Genomic DNA, 18,949 nt, shown 5'->3' with positions numbered 1-18,949 from the left:
TCTGGCTGACGTATACCTCCGAGTAGGAGTGAGGGCCAGGGGCTAGCTGTCACTCAAGAGGCCGTTCCCCTAATTATTCATAAACTTTAACCTTGAATAAAATAAAAACTAGCCAGGTACAAAAACGTTCATCTTAAATAGGTTTAAACTGCAATTTTTGGCACTTCCACATTGGATCAACCAGGAAGTCGCTGTGGTTGCGGCTTGGTTTGCATGCATGTCTAGATAACCGTCTTTGAACATGCTCTTTGAAGCTTCAAAAGGGGCAGACCATGAATGTCCTGTTTAACAACTGCGCTGTTTAGAGGTCTGGCATATACTTCTGTATATAATGTAATTTTGGTACTAATGCTATAGGAAGGAATCATTTTTGTTCTTGCTGAGAGTTAGATGAGATAAATAATTCCACTCTCATATCTATCTGGTAAATATAAGGTTACAACTGATTAACTTAGCACAAAAAGGTGGGAACAGGGGGGAAATAGCTACTACTTGCTTCCTTCCAAGAAATAGTCTTATACTTGTCAACCAACATGATATAACATATTGATTAATGCGCTTTAGTGGTGCTAGTAGATGAATTTTGCTGCTTTTGGTTAGCAGTTTCTCCCCGTTTTGAGTCTTTGCATCGAGCTCGGCTAGCTGGCTGCTAGCTGTAGTTTCATATTTACAACTGAACAGACATGAGTGTGGTATCGAACCTTTCATCTATACTCTCTTCAAGAATGTGTATATTTCCAAAATGCAATGGCGGCACGGTGATCTGGTGGTTAGCACTGTCGCCTCACAGCAAGAGGGTTCCTGGCTGGGGCCCTTCTGTGTGGAGTTTGCATGTTCTCCCCGTGTCTGCGTGGGTTTTCTCCGGGTTCTCCGGCTTCCTCCCACAGTCCAAAGACATGCATGTGTAAGGTTAATTACACTTATCCCGATAGGGACAAGCGGTTGAAAATGGATGGATCAAACTATTTTAATTGTTTCGGAGAAAGCTACTCTGGCTATGTACAGCCTCCAGCACAGATGTCAGGCCCATTCCGCGATCTCCACGCAATCTATTTTGCAAGGGCACCATTGGCTTTGCGCTTCCCAAAATAAGTGTAACAGGTTTCAAAAGATATAAACAAGCAGGAGTGTTCTTCCTGTATCCCAGAATGATATGCTGGTGTAGTCCCACCATACTCCAAAATACTGTGCAGATGGCAATGCAAGACTAGGAGAAGGCTGACAAGGAGCTTAACTAGCCTAAAGGTCTCATCTTAACATAATGTCCTTTACCTTTGCTGCCAATGAGATGATGATGATGATGATATCTCCTGGAATGTCATTTTCAAGTGACCTACTTCTTTCATATGTTGCTCATCCTTTTCATCATCTCAACAGCATGCTTTGTCATTTTGGCACATTTTTGGTTGAATTCAGAGTTTGTTTTGTTGGTTATGCGTTCGTAACCAAAGGTACAATTACTGGCTGATGTTTGTTATGCATTCAGTGGCAGCCTTGTTTGCATGTATCTTATTGTTGCAGTTAAACCTAAATAAAGGCTTCATTAAAATGTGTTTTTAATTAGTCCTTTGGGGCAGACGCAGCTCTATGCTCATACTGCCTGTATAGAAGGCTTCTTTCCTCTCCTCTCCTGTCACACCTGATCAAGACTATACTGCACATCTGAATGTGGTTAGCTGAACAGTTTATTTAAACAGTTATTTTAACCATTTATTTGATCAACCTCACTTCATTTCAGATTGTGGAAAAATACAAAATATTTAAAAAGTATTCATAAAAGGTTTTTATACTACAGTGCATGACAAGGGCTTCTTCTTCTTTTCAGCCTGCCTTTCCTTTGCCCACACCTTGTCTCGCTGCTTTTCCAGGTTTTTCTACAGCAGAAATCTCTCAGAGCTTTCACAGGTGGCTGCTGCCTCAATATGAATATTTGATAGCCCCCATATATCTCCCTTGAGGGTAGTGAAATATTAAAACACTTTCTGGTGGCCGTTTTGACTTCTTGGAGGATCCAAAAGTGGACTTTGAGATGAGAAGGAAAATAAATCCTTCTTGATGTGACACCATCAATGTGTTCCTCATTTTATTATGTATGATGCTGTTTGCTGCTCTACCTGTGCAGAGTATAGACTTTTGAGTGTTCACATACAATATTAGAAGAAGAAGAAGAAGAAGAAGAAGAAGAAGAAGAAGAAGAAGAAGAAGAAGAAGAAGAAGAAGAAGAAGAAGAAGAAGAAGGGAAGAAGAAGAAGAAGAAGAAGAAGAAGAAGAAGAAGAAGAAGAAGAAGAAGAAGAAGAAGAAGAAGAAGAAGAAGAAGAAGAAGAAGAAGAAGAAGAAGAAGAAGAATTCCTTTATTCATCCCGCAAGGGGAAATTCAATTTTTTATTTTTTTATTATGCACCATTAATCTGCTGTGGGCTCGTTAACTGTGTCTGAGAATATGCAAATATTGAGAGAGAGATGATGGGGGCTGTGAAATGAAGTTGCTGTTGCTATTTTTTTACTCTCCCTTTTTCTCTTTAGTGTCCCTCAATTGCAGGTACATTATATAAATTTTGTCATGTTATTTCTCTTTCAGCGGGATGCCAAGGGACAGTACCTGTTCGACCTCATCTGCCACCATCTCAACCTGCTGGAGAAAGACTACTTTGGCATTAGATATGTTGACCCAGACAAGCAGAGGGTTAGTATTTATTTTCTAATAATAAATCCAACAAAAGTTTGGTTGGACTTAATTCAGTTGAATATGCGACTCCATGACTCATATTTTGGTCTTGGGTCTCTCAATCTTCCTCTCTTCTCATTTGTTCCTCTGTCATACTTTCAGCTAAACTTTCTGGAATGATTTTAAGTAACCCTTAAATTAAATACTAGTTTACATAAACTACATAGTTTGTCTGAATTAGCTGTGCACCCAAGTACCCAGAGCGAATCACTAGCAGTGTTTCCATTCGCATCTTTTTACGCACATTTTGAAGCATTGCAATAGAAAACCTGGATGAAACAGTAAAATTTGATAAAACTGATCAGCTGTTTCCACTGTCTTCTTGGATACTCCCGTAAGTTCCCCAGTTGAAAAAAATTCCTCCATGTTTCTCTCGTTTTGTTTCTGGTTAACAACCTCTTCTACTCTATTAACTTGATTATTCATATTTCTTTTTCTGTGACATTGAAAAAGTTTGCTTAAAATTTGCTCAGCAATGTAATGAATGCACGGCTACTAATTCCATTCATTTTATATTGTCAAAGGTAATACAGCACTGGCAAGAATCGATTATGACGATGATAACATTCTTCAAATACTAATCTTAAAAGGTCCAAGGACACCTTGTGAAGCTGATGAAAGGATTACAATCTATCAGTGGCCATGTTGTCCCAGTCTCAGTACTGGGACAACAGTACTGAGACTGTTTATCATTTAAGTCTTACAGGCATGATGGATGCTTTATTAAATGTTGTTAGGTATTAATCCCTGGCCTTACTGGTCTAATGAGTCTTTCTTTCTCCTCTACATAAATATTCAGAACAGGTAGATAGGCCTGCAGGTCAATTATGCAAGCTGGCAAAAGGCTAACCCCTTTGACTGAGATGAATATAAAGTCCCTTTGAATTTGTAGGATTTCAGCCAAGCTCTGTTAATCACTTTTGAATATATTACACATGCTTTCAAGGCGTTTTAACTGAGAGACATTTTAAGAAAATTTGATTGCAGGTGTGCTTAAAAATAAAAAGAAGAAGAGAGAATCAAAAGTTGACAGCGTTGTTACGTTTTACAGTTGACAATTGTGGGAATCATTGCACCGTTTGTGTCAGCGTGTCATTTTCCCACTGATTAGAGCTAGTTTGGCCTTGTGATGTTCAGAACTCTTGCAGAAAACAGCAGTCTCCTGATTACCTTGCAAATAGCTTTCCTTCATCTCCTCTCTGCATGGATTGTGTTGGAGGGAGTTTAAATAAACAGAAGTCAAGGAGATAGGAGTAATTCTACTGTGCCTCCCAGCTATAGATTACAAGTCATCGTGCTGAGCTGCTGAGCAATCAGACTGACAGTTTCAGGGTCGACAGTTTTCACAGCTTCAGTGTCCAAAGTACAGGTCTTTACTTCTCTTTCTCTCCCTTTCAGCATTGGTTGGAGTTTACAAAGTCTATTGCCAAACAAATTAAATGTAAGTATTTCATTTAGCACGCCTGATTAGCTGGTTAAATAATACATCTTCAAGAAGAAAGTGTGCTAAATGTTTTGTGAAAGACAAACAGAACACACTAATCAAGCCAACTTTAAATGTCTGTCCTTCTTCCCCAGCCCAGCCTCCGTTCACCATGTGTTTGCGTGTCAAATTTTATCCACCTGACCCTGCTGCCCTAAAAGAGGAAATCACCAGGTAAGATTTCAAGATAGCTTGATGGGCTGCAGGTGGCATAAAGGGATGTATGGAAGTAACATTTCTAGACAACCTTCGCCTCTCATGACTCTCTTTCTTTCCCACTTTCTTTGATGAAGTTTCAAAAGTGGAAGTTGTGAAATCTCTGGAGCTCTGTGTCTGCCTTCCATCATGTTTTCAGTGACACAAAACAAACCCAAGTTGCTGTGTCAAGGAGATTTAGCGAATTATGGTTGATGCTAGTATTCACCGTGAGTTTTTGAAGCGTGGTTTTTAAACATCGTTTTAAACATCGTTTTCTCATTAAACCGGTTACCATTTCATCCATTTATGTCCTTTTACTTTATTTTGTAAAAAAAACTTCATGAATAGTTAAGAGTGAAAATGTGTTTTCAGTGTGCCCTCTTCATTAGTGAAAATTACCATCGCAGCTCATCTGAACTGCAAAATTTAAAATCTTTATTTATTTGAAGCACTGTACATTCAATAAAAAACATATCCAGTATCATCCAGTATCACTCACTATATCTCACTCAACAGTGAGTCTGTGCAGGGGGATTTGAGAGTTCCCTTTTTTTCATACAGTAAGCTCCTCAACACTTCTGTACTGTGTGTGGCATGCTTGACAGCTGAACAAACTGCTGTGAGGAGTGATTTGGGGAGCCAGCGAGCACACAGATCCCTGTAAATCACATCCCTCGACTGGTTGCCATGCAGTTAAATCTCTTATTCGCAATCCAGCTCTTCTTGATTGAGCTGTAGCATCGGCAAGGGACGGCTCCTCCATCCTCCGCCATCTGTTCTGACTGGAAGCTTTCGGAGAAACACAAGTATGTAGTAGATAATTCTAAACATGGAAGGAAGCAACATTATGCAGAGGTTTTCATGTTGCTTTAAGCTTTTAAGTTTTTGAATGTATACTTCCACAGTAAGGGGGTGGCATGATATAAAAATTCTCAATGATACACGCTCAACTGTACTGTGTTATTTTTTTAATAGATATCTTAGTACTGCTATATTATTTATTGCTTTGCGGCTTGGAGAGAAGCAGAATCACAGGCGAAAATTTCCATTTTAGTAGGACCAGAAGATTGAGTTGCTCCCAGTGGACTTCATTGCAAACCAGCAATCATATTTTAGATCATGCAATTCTCAGAACAATTATGTTTTAGCCCGAGTTTTACCTCAAGATAGGCTACATGTCCTGTGTCTAATGGTCCAATAGACAACTCTGGATTGCGAAGCATACATTCATTTTTATAAATTGTAATTATAGATTTATTATGAATTGGTTTTGAAAGGATCCTAACTAATAGTTAGTAAATATGTCATTGGATACATTTATTTTACATTTTACCGTGTAGCTGTGTTCTGTTGTTTACTGAGAGCCTGCTGAAGCTCCCAGTGGGAAGGTGCTGGATCAACACGGACATGCTGCGCTGGTGTCAACACGATTCAACGGTTAGACTGACTGTAACAGAGTATCACGGTACAGCTTTTCCCTGACTTTAGCATGTAGCTACATGTACAGTATTAGTGTACCATGTATCAATGAAAGCTTTAAACACTGTAGGAACGGCTGTTGTTGTAACTTTGGATCACATTCCTGCTGGAACATGTCCAGTTGTGTAGTTTTTGGTTGCGAAGAACAGCAACTTTGGTTGCAGGTTCAGCATCGCGTACACAAACACACAGGGAAGCACACATCGACGCAAAATACATTTCACAGTAATCATCCTCAGATCTTAATTGACTTACTTTCTCTTTGACACACCTGCAGTCTCAAACGATACCTTACTTTTTAAATTGTAAACGTCCTCCATGTGTGATTGATCGTATCTTAATAATGATCCAAATCAGTTTCTCTTTGTTCCACTCCACAGATATCTCGTCTTCCTGCAGGTTAAGAGGGATCTTTACCACGGTCGCCTCCTGTGCAAGACATCAGATGCTGCTCTGTTGGCTGCCTACATATTACAAGGTATGACAAGATAGGGGGTCGTCATTTACAGTAAGCAATCAAACTCCCAAACAAGCACAAATGCCCCACAGGCAGACATTGCCGTCTTGATCTGAAAGCCAAACAGGGTCAGGGTGTCCTCTGACTGGTGCATTTGAAACAATTAAATGTTAAATTAATTTCAGTGTTGACTTTGAGTTTCAAAAACTACGGCCCTCATGTCGTATTCGCACCCAAAACTACAATTGTAAATGAATTTCTGTATTTCTTCTGACAGAAGTGTCATATATAAATATAAAAAATATTTTATTCATAATGTTTGTGATACTACAGTCGACTGTATGATTTACATATGACCCTGGCTTGTTAATAAACAACTGCCAGCTTTGTTCCATTTGTGTGTGTATCTGTCTGTGTGTGTGTGTGTCTGTCTGTGTGTGTGTGTGTGTGTGTGTGTGTGTGTGTGTGTGTGTGTGTGTGTGTGTGTGTGTGTGTGTGTGTGTGTGTGTGTGTGTGTGTGTGTGTGTGTGTGTGTGTGTGTGTGTGTGCGCGTGTATGTTTGTATGCTCACATTCTGCATTATATGTACTTCACTGTGTGGGTGTGTTCAAATGTTCAAGCAGAACATGTTCTTTGATGACCTTGAGAGTCAGAATTTCTTGTTTTTACTTTGAACTCATTTCAGTAACCCTCAGCAAAAAACACATCTTTAAAAAATCACAGGGTACAGTGAAAAATCCAGTATGTTTCTCTTTGAGAAAACTTGTAAACTGAGTGGCTCATCAATAGGCAGAGAAGTGAGATGAGTTAAGGAACAGTTTCTCTGCCATGCATCGTGCCAACCAGCCATTCATTGAGCCTTTTCTCAGCCAATCCCTGAATCTAAATTTTCCTGGGTGTCTCTGTGTAGCACCACCAGACAGTGCATCAACATACTGAAGGACATTGGCTGATAGTGGCTTGCTTGTTATGCCTGTCTATGCAGGATGATATCTATTTATTCAGTAATTTATTCACACCATACGATAATTTGGTCAAAAGCAGGCTTTTGTTTTGTTTTACAGTTAATAGGGTAGTAGCTCATTTTGCCTCCAATAGTTTAATCTTTATCATTTTGCCTTGCCAAATAAGTGGCTGTCTGAGCTTTCCCTTTATGTAAAGCACAGTTTTAAAAAGGTTTTTCTGGCGTATAGAAGCACGCTGCGGCACAGTCAGCATGTGAGAAAATGTGAGTCTATAGTGTCTGTAACACATTTAAACTGGAATGTTTTTGGATGTCTTAAAATGCAATTTTCAACAGTAATGGCTGCCAGAGTAGTACAGAGCTCCCCAGAGAGCAGGCAAGTAGCGTAAGTGTGGGTCCTCCACCATCCGTAAACTGATGTTAGTGGTTGTACACCAGGCTGCCGAAGCTGGCTACAGCGGTGCAGTCACAGAAGACTGGCAGGTGTTTTTGATGGTACAGATTTGATTGTTATTTATTTTTTTAGTTTAAAGTTACAGACACAATTATATGCATTTAAATGTGATGGTTTTCAACAGTCCTTGGGCAGGTGTGATGACAGGTACCATAACATTAAAGCATGCAATCTGAATACAGTAGGAGCTGCATGGAATGGTGAAAATTGAGATAACAGTTTTCGTGTGCAGCCTTTTTGTGCACAGGTGTATTCAAAACCTTGACTTCTTGGTCTTTGCTTTACTGTACATGTTTATATCGTGAGGCATTTTGAACACCACGCACTGTCTACACAGTCTGTTTTTCTCCGGACGACCACATACAAAGAAGTGGCGAAATGCCCTTGGTACAATAAATAAATGAACACAAAGATCAAATTTGAAAAATCTGTTAATAAAAAATGACTGAATACTCTTTCATACCAAAGAAATGTTCAATATATGAGCTTCATAATTTTAGTTGCTTACGAATCATCTGCCCACATCACCATTTGCTCAATGGAGAAACAACACTTTTGTTTCAACACTTAGATATGCATCGAATATTCTGGTCACGTATTGTTGCATTTTGTACAAGCAGCCTGTGTGAGCTATGAAGTTTTGAAAATGTAGTTACATTTTTGGAAGAAATGGAAGCTAACCTTTTTTCACTTCGTTTTTCCCCACTATTTCCCAGCTGAAATTGGTGACCACGACCCGGGGAAACACCCTGAGGGCTACAGCTCCAAGTTCCAGTTCTTCCCGAAGCACTCAGAGAAGCTGGAGCGGAGGATTGCTGACATCCACAAGACTGAGCTGATGTAAGGTGACACTTGTCCCTACCTGTGGACTTCGCTTCCGTAGTAGCCCCAGTGCGGTGTGTCACAGAAGCACATCAAACTGTTGATGCCACACACTAAACTCTTATCTTAAATTCATAGGTCAGTCATGGGAAACTAAAACGACTGCTGCGATGATTTCTGGTCCCCATGTGGCAACTGTGCTTTCAGATATCGTTGAGAGATTATTATGTAGTTCCTCACAACCAGTAGTGTTTATTTTCTGTAAGTACAAAATCTAAGATGTTCACACCTATATATTGGAACTAAGGGCGCTCTCACACTTGGCTCAGATTATCCTTGCTGTGCTTTAGCGTGATTGCGTGATTGTGAGTGCGCCCTATGTTCTACTTAGTGCACTGAGTATTCACTTCTGTTCATTTGGTATGTGTGTGTGGTTCATTTTGGTACAGCGTTGCTTTACAGGCTTTGCTTTCGCACAGGCTCTGTAGACCTGTAGAACCCACCTCTGGTAAATGGTCCATTGTGATGGAGAGGGTGTTGGATGTTATTTTTGATCCGGTAATGACAGTGTGGTGGACACGTCTGAGGTGTCAAACCCCCCCCCCCCCCCCAACCCCACCATTGTTTTTGCACTTTCAAGGAGGTGTTGTGGAAGAGTGCCAGACAGTGCGTGCCAAGGTCACAGCCATGTGTCACAGCCGGTACACGGTAACCCCAGCACTATGAGCCGATACAGAAACCTTGTCATCCTGTTACTCCTTCAGTCCATGACTTCATGGTTGATTGGTTATACGGTACAGCAGATGTGTGCCAAATGTGAGCTCTGCCTATGCTCATAAAAAATTATAATAAAAAAGGTTTTAATGTGTAACCTTTGTTTGATTTATTAGCCGGTATTTCACTTGAGTCAGCCTTGTAGAACAACACACCCGCGCATTGTATTTACAACCCAGGTGGATACAGGTACTGGTTTGATCCTACACTGCCCTCTATCGCTCATTTCCATCACTTTAATATCACAGCACAGGAAAAAGCTGTACCTGAAACCATTTAAGAGACAAATCATCACAATGATTAATAACTATAGAGGAGAAGGGTGATGGGGAAGAATTTCCTCCCATGTTTGACAGAGAGCAAACCCTTCAGTTTCATCCTATTTATCAAAAATGAGCACAAACTTTCAATCAAATGATGATGAAATAGAATAAAGGTAACAAAGGTGATAAAGTTGATGACTTTTCTTCTCCCAGAGGTCAGAGTCCTGAAACGTCAGAGCTCAACTTCCTCCAGAAGGCTCAGATGCTGGAGACATATGGCGTGGACCCTCACCCATGCAAGGTGGTCTTTACTGAATAAATGTATTCCGGGATTATGGTTTTGTGCTTTTTAATCAGTTTAATTCTTAATATTTTTTGAGTCAATGTGACAAACTATAAAGTCAATCAGTAGGAAAGTAGAAGTAGGATATTTGCAAGAAAATGTAATCTCACTGTAATTTAAAATTCTGATTCTACAATAACAAAAATATGGCTTTATGTACCTGTCAGGATGTGTCTGGCAACCCAGCTTTTCTGGCTTTTACTCCTTTTGGATTCACTGTGCTGCAAGGAAACAGGAGGGTTCATTTCCTCAAATGGTGAGTTTAGATGATCGGTTAAAACTGGACGTAACAACCATAAAATTAAATCAAATAGCAGCATGTGTTTATGTGCATGTACATATTAATGGACTAATTGGCCGCTTTGTAGAGGCAAAGTGCAAAAACTAGTGCAAGATACTAAGAAAACAAAAAGAAATTTCATGAACATACATCCCCCTTAATTACCAGATTGTACAAAGCAAAGTACAAACCTGTTTCAAACAAGCTGTTTATAGTTCAAGTCCAAAGTTTCATGTTTTTATGTTGACGTAACACACTTTGCTGCACTCCTCTTCTAAATAACAGAAGGTCCCCATGTTGTTTAAGGTGCCAGAGAAGGAAAAAGAAAATCCTAAATTACTCCAAAGAGCTTGCATGGAACAATTCAAGTCTTATAAATCCATTATGCTGTTGTTCCATTAACAACATTAGTTTTATTGTCTTCTAGTTTTAGATTCTTAAACCTACAGGGATCAAATTAAATAATACAGTACACCTTATCAGGTATTGAAGAAGTTATAGTGTGCAAGGAGTCCAAAGGAAACAAAAAGTAACCAGTGATCTGCACAAGAGGATATTACATTTTCAAGACAGTCGAATCAACCAGCTGTGAAACTGCTTACTCAGAAGTTTTTCATTGCTGTGTTGAAAAGTCTCGACACAATGATCCCAGTTTTTCTCACACAGAAAATGACATGAATAAGTTGCAAGAGATATTTTTTGAATTAAAAAAAGCTGACACAACCACAAACAACTCTGGAAACACTGTTGGCCTGTCTGCCTTTTCTGCCTCTCCTTTCTTTCTCCTTCCATTTGCTCTTTGTTATATCCTGTGTTTCTCTTTCTCACATTGTCTTCTTCTGCTTCCATTTGTCATCATTTCCCCTCAACCCAGGGAGGAGGTGACCAAACTCAAGTTTGAAGCAAAGACATTCCATATATATGCAAATCAGATGGAGGTATGTGTATGCATTATTAAAACCTACCCATGTCTAGCCTGCGGAGCTCAGGAAGTTAAATGAGTGCGCCCTTGTTTTATGCACGGGGAGACTTCCACTAGGGAGCCAGTGTAATCTATACTTAATAGTGAAGTAAATGGGAGATGCTTAGACATAAATATGTGTTAGCTATGAGTTTTTTTTTTTTTTTTGGTTATCAGACAAGAGCAAATTAAAGCCACTTGGAGAATTGGTTAATATTGTGTGCCATGACTCATGAGTAATGCCAAAGTCAGTAAATCTGACAGGAAAAACTATGCAGACATTTTCCCCTCATATAGAAAATGGCAACAAGAAGTCTTGTTCAAGCAGGATTTATAGAGTCTATCTAATGTACTGCACCGGACATGTTACAGGATAAGAAGATCATACTGACATACTTTGCACCTACACCTGAGGCCTGTAAGCATCTGTGGAAGTGTGGAGTGGAGAATCAGGCCTTCTTCAAGTGAGTCACAAGACCTTAAAACACAAAACTGCAGAAAGGACATCACGTATATATCATGATGTAAATCGTGTTTTCTCTTTCCGTTGCCTCGCAGGTTGGAGAAGTCGAGTCAAGTGCGCACTGTGTCCAGTAGTAATCTCTTCTTCAAGGGTAGTCGCTTTAGATACAGGTATTGAATTGCTCACAAAGTATTGCTGTGTTGCAGTGCTTGTTTTGGTGGTCATATTTTGTATAAACTACAAACAATACATTTTTTTCCTTCTTTTTTTTTTTAGTGGAAAAGTTGCAAAAGAGGTGATGGAACAAAGTGCCAAAATTAAGAGAGATCCCCCTGAGATACACAGGTCAGATATATATGTTCCTGCAGACCTTAAAATTAGCTGAAATTTCATTTATCAACATTAATGATGTTGTTGAAGATTTATGCATTTTATGTATATGTTGTGTGCATATGGGTGTGTATCCAGGGCTGGCATGGTGCCAAGTAGGAGCTGTCCATCCATCACCCACGGCCCTCGTTTGACCAGTGTGCCCAGGACCCGACGGAGAGCTGTGCATATCTCCATCATGGAGGGTAAAACACACTCAAAAGGATGGAGAAATACTAATATCAACACAAACACACACACAAAATAATCTCTGTGACTGATGGGTGGTCATAGGTCTTCGAGCTCTCTGATGAGACCACCTTCCTCAGTGTGAAGCAGACGTTGGTCAGTAAACACGTCTCTTAGTCCAGTGGCCTTTTTCTCCATATGCATGATTAACACTATTAACTACAAAGTATATAAAAGTATATATATTATGTTATACACATAACATCTCCTGTATAGACAAAGTGGCCTCTCCGTGTGAACAATCCCCCACTCGTGTCAGTCTGTCTCCTCAGTTCGGGAGTGAACACACACACACACACACACAAACACACATACACACACACACACACACACACACACACACACACACACACACAACCCTTGGTCCAGTAGCTTCAGGCGTTATTTTGGCATGAGAAAATCATCCTGTCAGTTTATAAAGGGCACTTACTTCCCCATCTTCCCTCCAACAGGCTATTAACCTTTTTCCAATGCTGCCACTGTTAGTGAGTTTGTTTTCAGTTTATGAGCCTCGCTAAAATTAAATATACTCATAGAACAGTCCGTTTTCAACAAGAAAGGGTCTTTTAGACAAACTGGTTCCCATTCTTGTCAGTTGCATAGGAGGCAGGCTCTGACATTGCACCCCACTGTTGCAACACTGAGATAGACCCGCTGTGTTTTTGTCCTGTTGCTCTGTCCGTGCTGGCATTTTCACTGGTAATAATATCTCTGCCTGAAAATAGCTCCTGCTGTCAGGGGCCACGCCATGTGTGTCACGGTCGACAGCAGGGAGGGACGAGGTGAACTGTGGCACAAGTGAGCCACATTCCCAGGGCCTTGTCTTTCACTCTCGGTCTGTCTTTCTATTTGTCTACCACTGTCAGCCTGCCTCGCTGTGAAGAAGGGAGTGCTGCTTAGCTAGCCAGGCGCAGTCGGAGACAAAGACAGACAGCAGGAGGATAGAGCTAGGACAGGCAGTTTTTAAGAACAGACAGAGATAAAGGGAAAAAAGGGAGAGCAGCAAAAGTGTGTCGAAACACTGTCATTGTTAGACAGGTGCTTTTTGCTCTCATTAAACCATGGTGAAGTGCCTGATCCGGATCAAAACCAAGGTGAACGTTCACTTGCGCATGATCAACCATTGTTATCGAGACGTCAATGTGCGCGTGCTGTCACTGGGACCCAGGCTCCTTGGCAGGGCTCTGGGGGTCCTACCGCTCTTCCCCGCCCTCCCTGGGGGTTCTTCCACCTCAGGCTCTGGTCCTGGGTCGGGACAGAGCTCAAGGACCCCTTCCAGGCTAGCTGTCCCACCCCACCTCCATGGCTGCAACCCGCCAGCCAACTGTGCAGGTAAAAACCGGGGCCGGTTGCGTCGTGAAGGAATGTGCTGCCTTTTTGTGGTTCTTCTTGTGGGTTCAAGTTGGACAACTTCCTCTTGAAAGAAAATGTTTTTTGAGATACCAAAACCCAAATTGAATGATCTAATAATATGTTGCTGAAGTCTAATTTGTTGGAAGTTATCTCTCTGCAGAGAACATAGGAGTCAATTCAAGGGAGAGCTGAGTAACAGTTGTTCTTATGATTTGTGTTTACTTTAATTTTAGAGCTTAGGAGTACATGACAGGAAGACAGCATCAGTTTCTTGAGCATGGTCGTGACAAGCTGACCATTGAAAAATAATGCTTTCTTTCTAACCACGTCACAATGATTCATGTTGGCCGTGTTGAACAGAGCACTGGAAGATTTTCAGCAAGCCATGCTAAAGCTCAGAGAGGCTGAGTGAATCCCTGCAATGGGACTAATTAAACTCAAACTGAACATTATTTCCCCCTCCCTCAAAATCAGGGACAGGTTCTCTGTCTTCACATTTGCATCAATGACTTGTAGACATAATGCATTTCTCGTGAGGTAAAAGACAGTCTTTTCAGAATCTCTTTCAATGTGTCTTTCAACGATACCTCCCAGTTATTAAACATATCATGAGCTGCCTTCCTCTGCTGTGGGTTTTCAGGCCTGGAGTCCCTTCGAGACAGCGCCCACTCCACGCCCGTGCGCTCTGTCTCCCACGGTGATTCCTTCATGTCATCTCGGGGCCATATGATGGACGGCAGCGAAGCAAGCACGTCAGCAGTCATCTCAGACGAGGCCTACAGCCCCTCTGACAGCATGCTGCCTACACCCGTGGCCGAACACCGGATGGAGATGCCATTGGCCCGTCACCTCAACGGTGCCCCCTGCAGCGTCGATGAGAAGGAGTCAGAGGCGGGCACGTCAAAGGAGGGGCACGTGGCAGAGTTTTCTTCCGGCAGGAGAGCACTGCGTATGGTGAAAAGCAGGGCGTCACCACCGAGCGACGTAGAGGAGCTCAACAAGTTCATCCTGAGCGTGTTACGTCTGTTCCTGGTTACCATCGGACTGCTGTTCGCCTTGCTGCTGCTGCTCATCATGCTGACAGAGTCAGACCTGGACATTGCCTTCCTGAGAGACATCCGCAAGACACCTGAATTCCAGCAGTTCCACTTTGAATACTTCTGCCCTCTGCGGCGCTGGTTCGCCTGTAAGTTACGGTGGATGGGGGGTTTCCTCATCAGCAAGTGAAGCAGAGACTGAATGACATAACACAGGTCAAATGGGACACATATAACACAGGGTGAGAGAGGGGCGCGGGGAGAAAGGAAAAGCATGGCAGCCCTATACCCAATATCAACTTCTCCCACAAGCCATGGACTGTCCCCTGAAGAGACTTGTTTATTATGTTTGACCATCACTGCAAGGAGAGCAAATCACATTTTACTTTGGAAATTCAGGTCATTTCAAGGAATTTTATTTTTACACAAAGCCGCAGTAACAGGGTTTAATTTAAACACTGAAAGGGACAAGCACTTGTTCAACCACTGATAATAGTTGCCTTTATTTTTTTATTAATGTACAGTATATGTTGCAACATTATTGTAAGACAGAATGACCCGGGGTGTGTTTTGTAGGTGCCAGTCTAGCTCGTCTAATAATAATCATATTTCAAAACCAACAATGATGATCAACCATTATTATGGTCACTCACTACTATGAAATGATTTACGTTTTGAGTTGTGCTAGTATCTGAGGGTTAGAGGAAGTGTGAAATGGAAAACTAAGCAGCACTTACTGAATGTAGATCAGTCCTAAGTCAAATATTTGCAAATAATGTAATTTGTTTTATAAAATGTTTCGCTGAAATTGCCATGTAGAGTGATGAATGACAAATTCCCTGATGATTGTCCTATCCTGGAAACCAAACTAATCTTTCACAAATGCTGAGAATTAGTTGCAGCAGCTATTTGATCCAGGTGTGGTGTTGGTGCTGTTAGATGGCTTCAACAATAACTTTTTTGTAATAAGTGTGACTAGGTTTTTGGTCAGACGTACATTAACAGTGTGCTCACTTTATCATTTTTGTCCAACCACTAGAGCGCCAATAAGGTTTTATTGTCCAATGACCATATATTGCAGATACATTGTAAGGATATAAGTAAGTAATGGAGGTGGTAGGTTTACACATTTTGTAAAGTAGCAGCCAAATAATGCTTATAGCTACAATCAACTTCCGTGTGTAAGGAGCAGTAGTTACTTTTACAGTAGTTGTAAGGGTGATGGGACTGTGTGAGCTAGCACTGTAATGATAGTGTTTGTTAGTTTTTTGACAACCACACTCTGTAGGAATTTATCTTGATGTGCAATACTGTTAATATTTAAAAAAAAAAAAAAAAAAGATCCTTTCCTTTAAGGGAAATTTGTCCTTGTTTTACCTTTGTCGAGTGCAATAATTAGTGCTATAGTTGCCACAGTATACAGTTAAGAGAGCTTGTCTTTAGTTCATGTTGAAGGTCATATTACTTTTTTTTAGCCCTGCTTTGTTAAAACTTATGCATTTATCTGTAACAGCTGAATATACACTCACCGGCCACTTTATTAGGTGCACCTATCCGACTGCTCGTTAACGCAAATTTCTAATCAGCCAATCACATGGCAGCAACTCAATGCATTTAGGCATGTAGACATGGTCAAGACGATGTGCTGCAGGTCAAATCGAGCATCAGAATGGGAAAGAAAGGTGATTTAAGTGACTTTGAATGTGGCATGGTTGGTGCCAGACGGGCTGGTCTGAGTATTTCAGAAACTGCTGATCTACTGGGATTTCATGCACAACCATCTCTAGGGTTTCCAGAGAATGGTCCGAAAAAGAGAAAATATCCAGTGAGCGGCACTTCTGTGGGCGCAAACGCCTTGTTGATGCCAGAGGTCAGAGGAGAATGGCCAGACTGGTTGGAGCTGATAGAAAGGCAACAGTAACTCAAATATCCACTGGTTACAACAGAGGAATGCAGGAGAGCATCTGTGAACACACAACACCACCTACTTTCTAGCAGAGAGGGAACAGCAGCAGAAGCCTAAGAAAGTGGCTGGTGAGTGTATTTAAATCATGTTTCCCTTTTTTTTTTTAACAAACAAAGATTTCCTCACAACGACTTTTAATGGACTTGGAGATTTTTTTTAAATTTTTTTACAGTGGATGTATAGTATTCAGCCCTGCTTACAAAAGAGCCTAAGATAAGTCATGTTTATGTCCTACTAAAATCTTTATCATCGCACCTACCAAAGAAACCGCTGTTGTCTGCTATTTTGTCAGCTCTGATAGCCTGTTCTCCTTCTCCAGCCTTAATAGGTTCATGTTATTTCATAGATTAGCCTGCAGTGCGTCTGTACAGCCCAGAACAATCACAGTATCATTAAAAACCACATAGTTTAGAACAGTATTGCTCCACTCAACAAGCCTATACGTGGTTGATTCAGATATATGTAGGTGTAGTTATAGTTGGCTCAGTAAGAATTGATCATTATACCTGTAATAAAATGGAACCATTATTAATGCAACGAGAAGAAAGGTTTAGGATAAATTGGCTGAGGGGGTTTAGGATAAACAGGCTCTTATAGGCAGCTCATAAAGTTACCATATTGATATTCAAATATGTCCTGCGGATTTAAAGTTAAAACAAAAACCGTACTTTAATAATAAATAATAAAGTATTTAATACCCGGCTTTAAATGTTGATTGTCTTTGAACAGTATTGACATCTTAAACTTAAGAAATGGTGTAATAAGTATGACTGATTCTGTTTTCTATTTATTTCAGAGTGGGAGTAGCTGGACAGAAATATTGGCCAATATACCTTATATTTAACAGACTTGATAAATTACGTATCATCTGCTTTAACTCAGACAGTGCTTGCTGGTTTTTGATGGATTGTTTTAGGGAAAAGGCAGTTGAGGTAGAAAAAGTACTTTATTTCTTATAAATTGTACTTTAAAGTCTCATTTTATATTCATGTGTTTGAAAAACAGTATATGAGCAACGCATATTAACAGATAATGTAATGAATATTAATAACCATTAACTGCAAACATATGTTTGTCTACTAGTCATTGAAAATGGCTTTTGAGTCCCCTCAGAAGGTAAAAGAGCCTGTAGTGTGTGGAGTGAATGGTGCCCACAGCGGTGGATAACGTTCTCATGTACATCCTGTTTGATTGTTGCCTAATTGTAGAGTGCTCAGTTTGTATTTTTAGCTCATTTAAAACAGCAGAAGTAGCATATTCAACTACCTGAATACTTCTTTTTGCAATGCAGTTAAATACATTTTTTGTATTGCTAAAAGCTGTTTAAACAACTTGGACTGATAACAAGGGTGACAGTTCAAATGACAGGCAACTCTTGTTTTTGTTTTACTGAATCATGTAAACAGGAGTCAGGCCTCTGGTGTGGTTTTACTGTACGCTTCCTTCCTGTACCATGGCCCTGCACATGGAAATGTCTCTGTAAGCATGTGTTCTGCATTTATTACCTCCAAACAAGACTGCTCATTTCCAATCACTGACTTAAGACTGGTGTCATTTATTTTTGAATAAATATTATCTCTTTTGACTTCAGGTAGCTAATGCAGCGAAGTTCAAACTAGAATTTATCAGAACCTTCTGCTTGTCCCTGCTTGAAAACAGACCAAAGGCCATGCTTGGGTGCACACTATTATTTTGTCACAATGCTGCCATCCTAAGGTGACAATGATATGACCTCTGAAATGAATAGTGTTTAAACTCAAATGTTTGGTAGAAGTGTCTATATTTATTACATTTGCTTCAGGAGCCACAAAAAAACAATACATTTTAAGATCACTGTGCCAAAACCAACAGAGAGAACCTATTTTAAGAAATGAATGAGCTTCTGTAAGACATTTAGATAACAGGCCAAACGAAAACAGGAAAGTAAGCATTCAACTTAGAGGGTAATTTACTACCTACAGTGCAAGTACAACATTTTTTTTAAAAACGTAACATTTTCACTTTTTTTTTGAATGCACCGTGACAGAGTTTGGGTCTTGCTGCAAAAACTGGAGAAGAATGATGCGTTTTCACGTGCAAAGCTAATACAGCCCCATGCATGTACAGAAGACTAACAACTATAGCTGTGTTGTACAGCTGTGTTGTATCGAGTGTGACAACATTGTATTAGAGCTGAATGGAGATCCAGAGGGCAACAACAAACAAGAGATTAGCTTCCAGCACTAACAGATCCATCTACCCTGTATGAGTTGTACACTTTGACTGTAACTAAACTTGTTCTTCCTACCCAACTGAAGGCAACCAGGGG

At 40.4% G+C, this 18,949-nt stretch overlaps 1 protein-coding gene across 3 annotated transcripts in view; it reads left to right on the top strand.

The window, feature by feature from the left end:
• Nucleotides 1-15,188, top strand: part of LOC310964434 (FERM domain-containing protein 5-like) — a gene marked incomplete at its 5' end in the record, with an annotated part of 64,590 nt that extends 49,402 nt beyond the window's left edge. Inside the window, 13 exons of one of the 3 annotated variants that reach the window (XM_083937564.1) lie at nucleotides 2,580-2,684; nucleotides 4,125-4,167; nucleotides 4,305-4,383; nucleotides 6,267-6,364; nucleotides 8,478-8,601; nucleotides 9,834-9,921; nucleotides 10,131-10,219; nucleotides 11,118-11,181; nucleotides 11,577-11,668; nucleotides 11,763-11,837; nucleotides 11,944-12,012; nucleotides 12,136-12,242; nucleotides 14,279-15,188. In XM_083937564.1, the coding sequence (XP_083793690.1) occupies nucleotides 2,580-2,684; nucleotides 4,125-4,167; nucleotides 4,305-4,383; nucleotides 6,267-6,364; nucleotides 8,478-8,601; nucleotides 9,834-9,921; nucleotides 10,131-10,219; nucleotides 11,118-11,181; nucleotides 11,577-11,668; nucleotides 11,763-11,837; nucleotides 11,944-12,012; nucleotides 12,136-12,242; nucleotides 14,279-14,865 (1,620 nt within the window). In that variant the 3' untranslated portion in view covers nucleotides 14,866-15,188. Of the gene's footprint in view, nucleotides 1-2,579; nucleotides 2,685-4,124; nucleotides 4,168-4,304; nucleotides 4,384-6,266; nucleotides 6,365-8,477; nucleotides 8,602-9,833; nucleotides 9,925-10,130; nucleotides 10,220-11,117; nucleotides 11,182-11,576; nucleotides 11,669-11,762; nucleotides 11,838-11,943; nucleotides 12,013-12,135; nucleotides 12,243-14,278 lie in introns of all 3 variants that reach the window. The other 2 variants (XM_083937563.1, XM_083937565.1) reach the window with 2 other exon arrangements.
• Nucleotides 15,189-18,949: the final 3,761 nt, after the last annotated feature.

This window comes from Echiichthys vipera (genome assembly GCF_963691815.1).
Source record: "Echiichthys vipera genome assembly, chromosome: 1".
Lineage (NCBI taxonomy): Eukaryota > Metazoa > Chordata > Actinopteri > Perciformes > Trachinidae > Echiichthys > Echiichthys vipera.
Note: the sequence above shows the minus strand (reverse complement) of the source record. Positions and strands in the feature narration are given on the sequence as shown.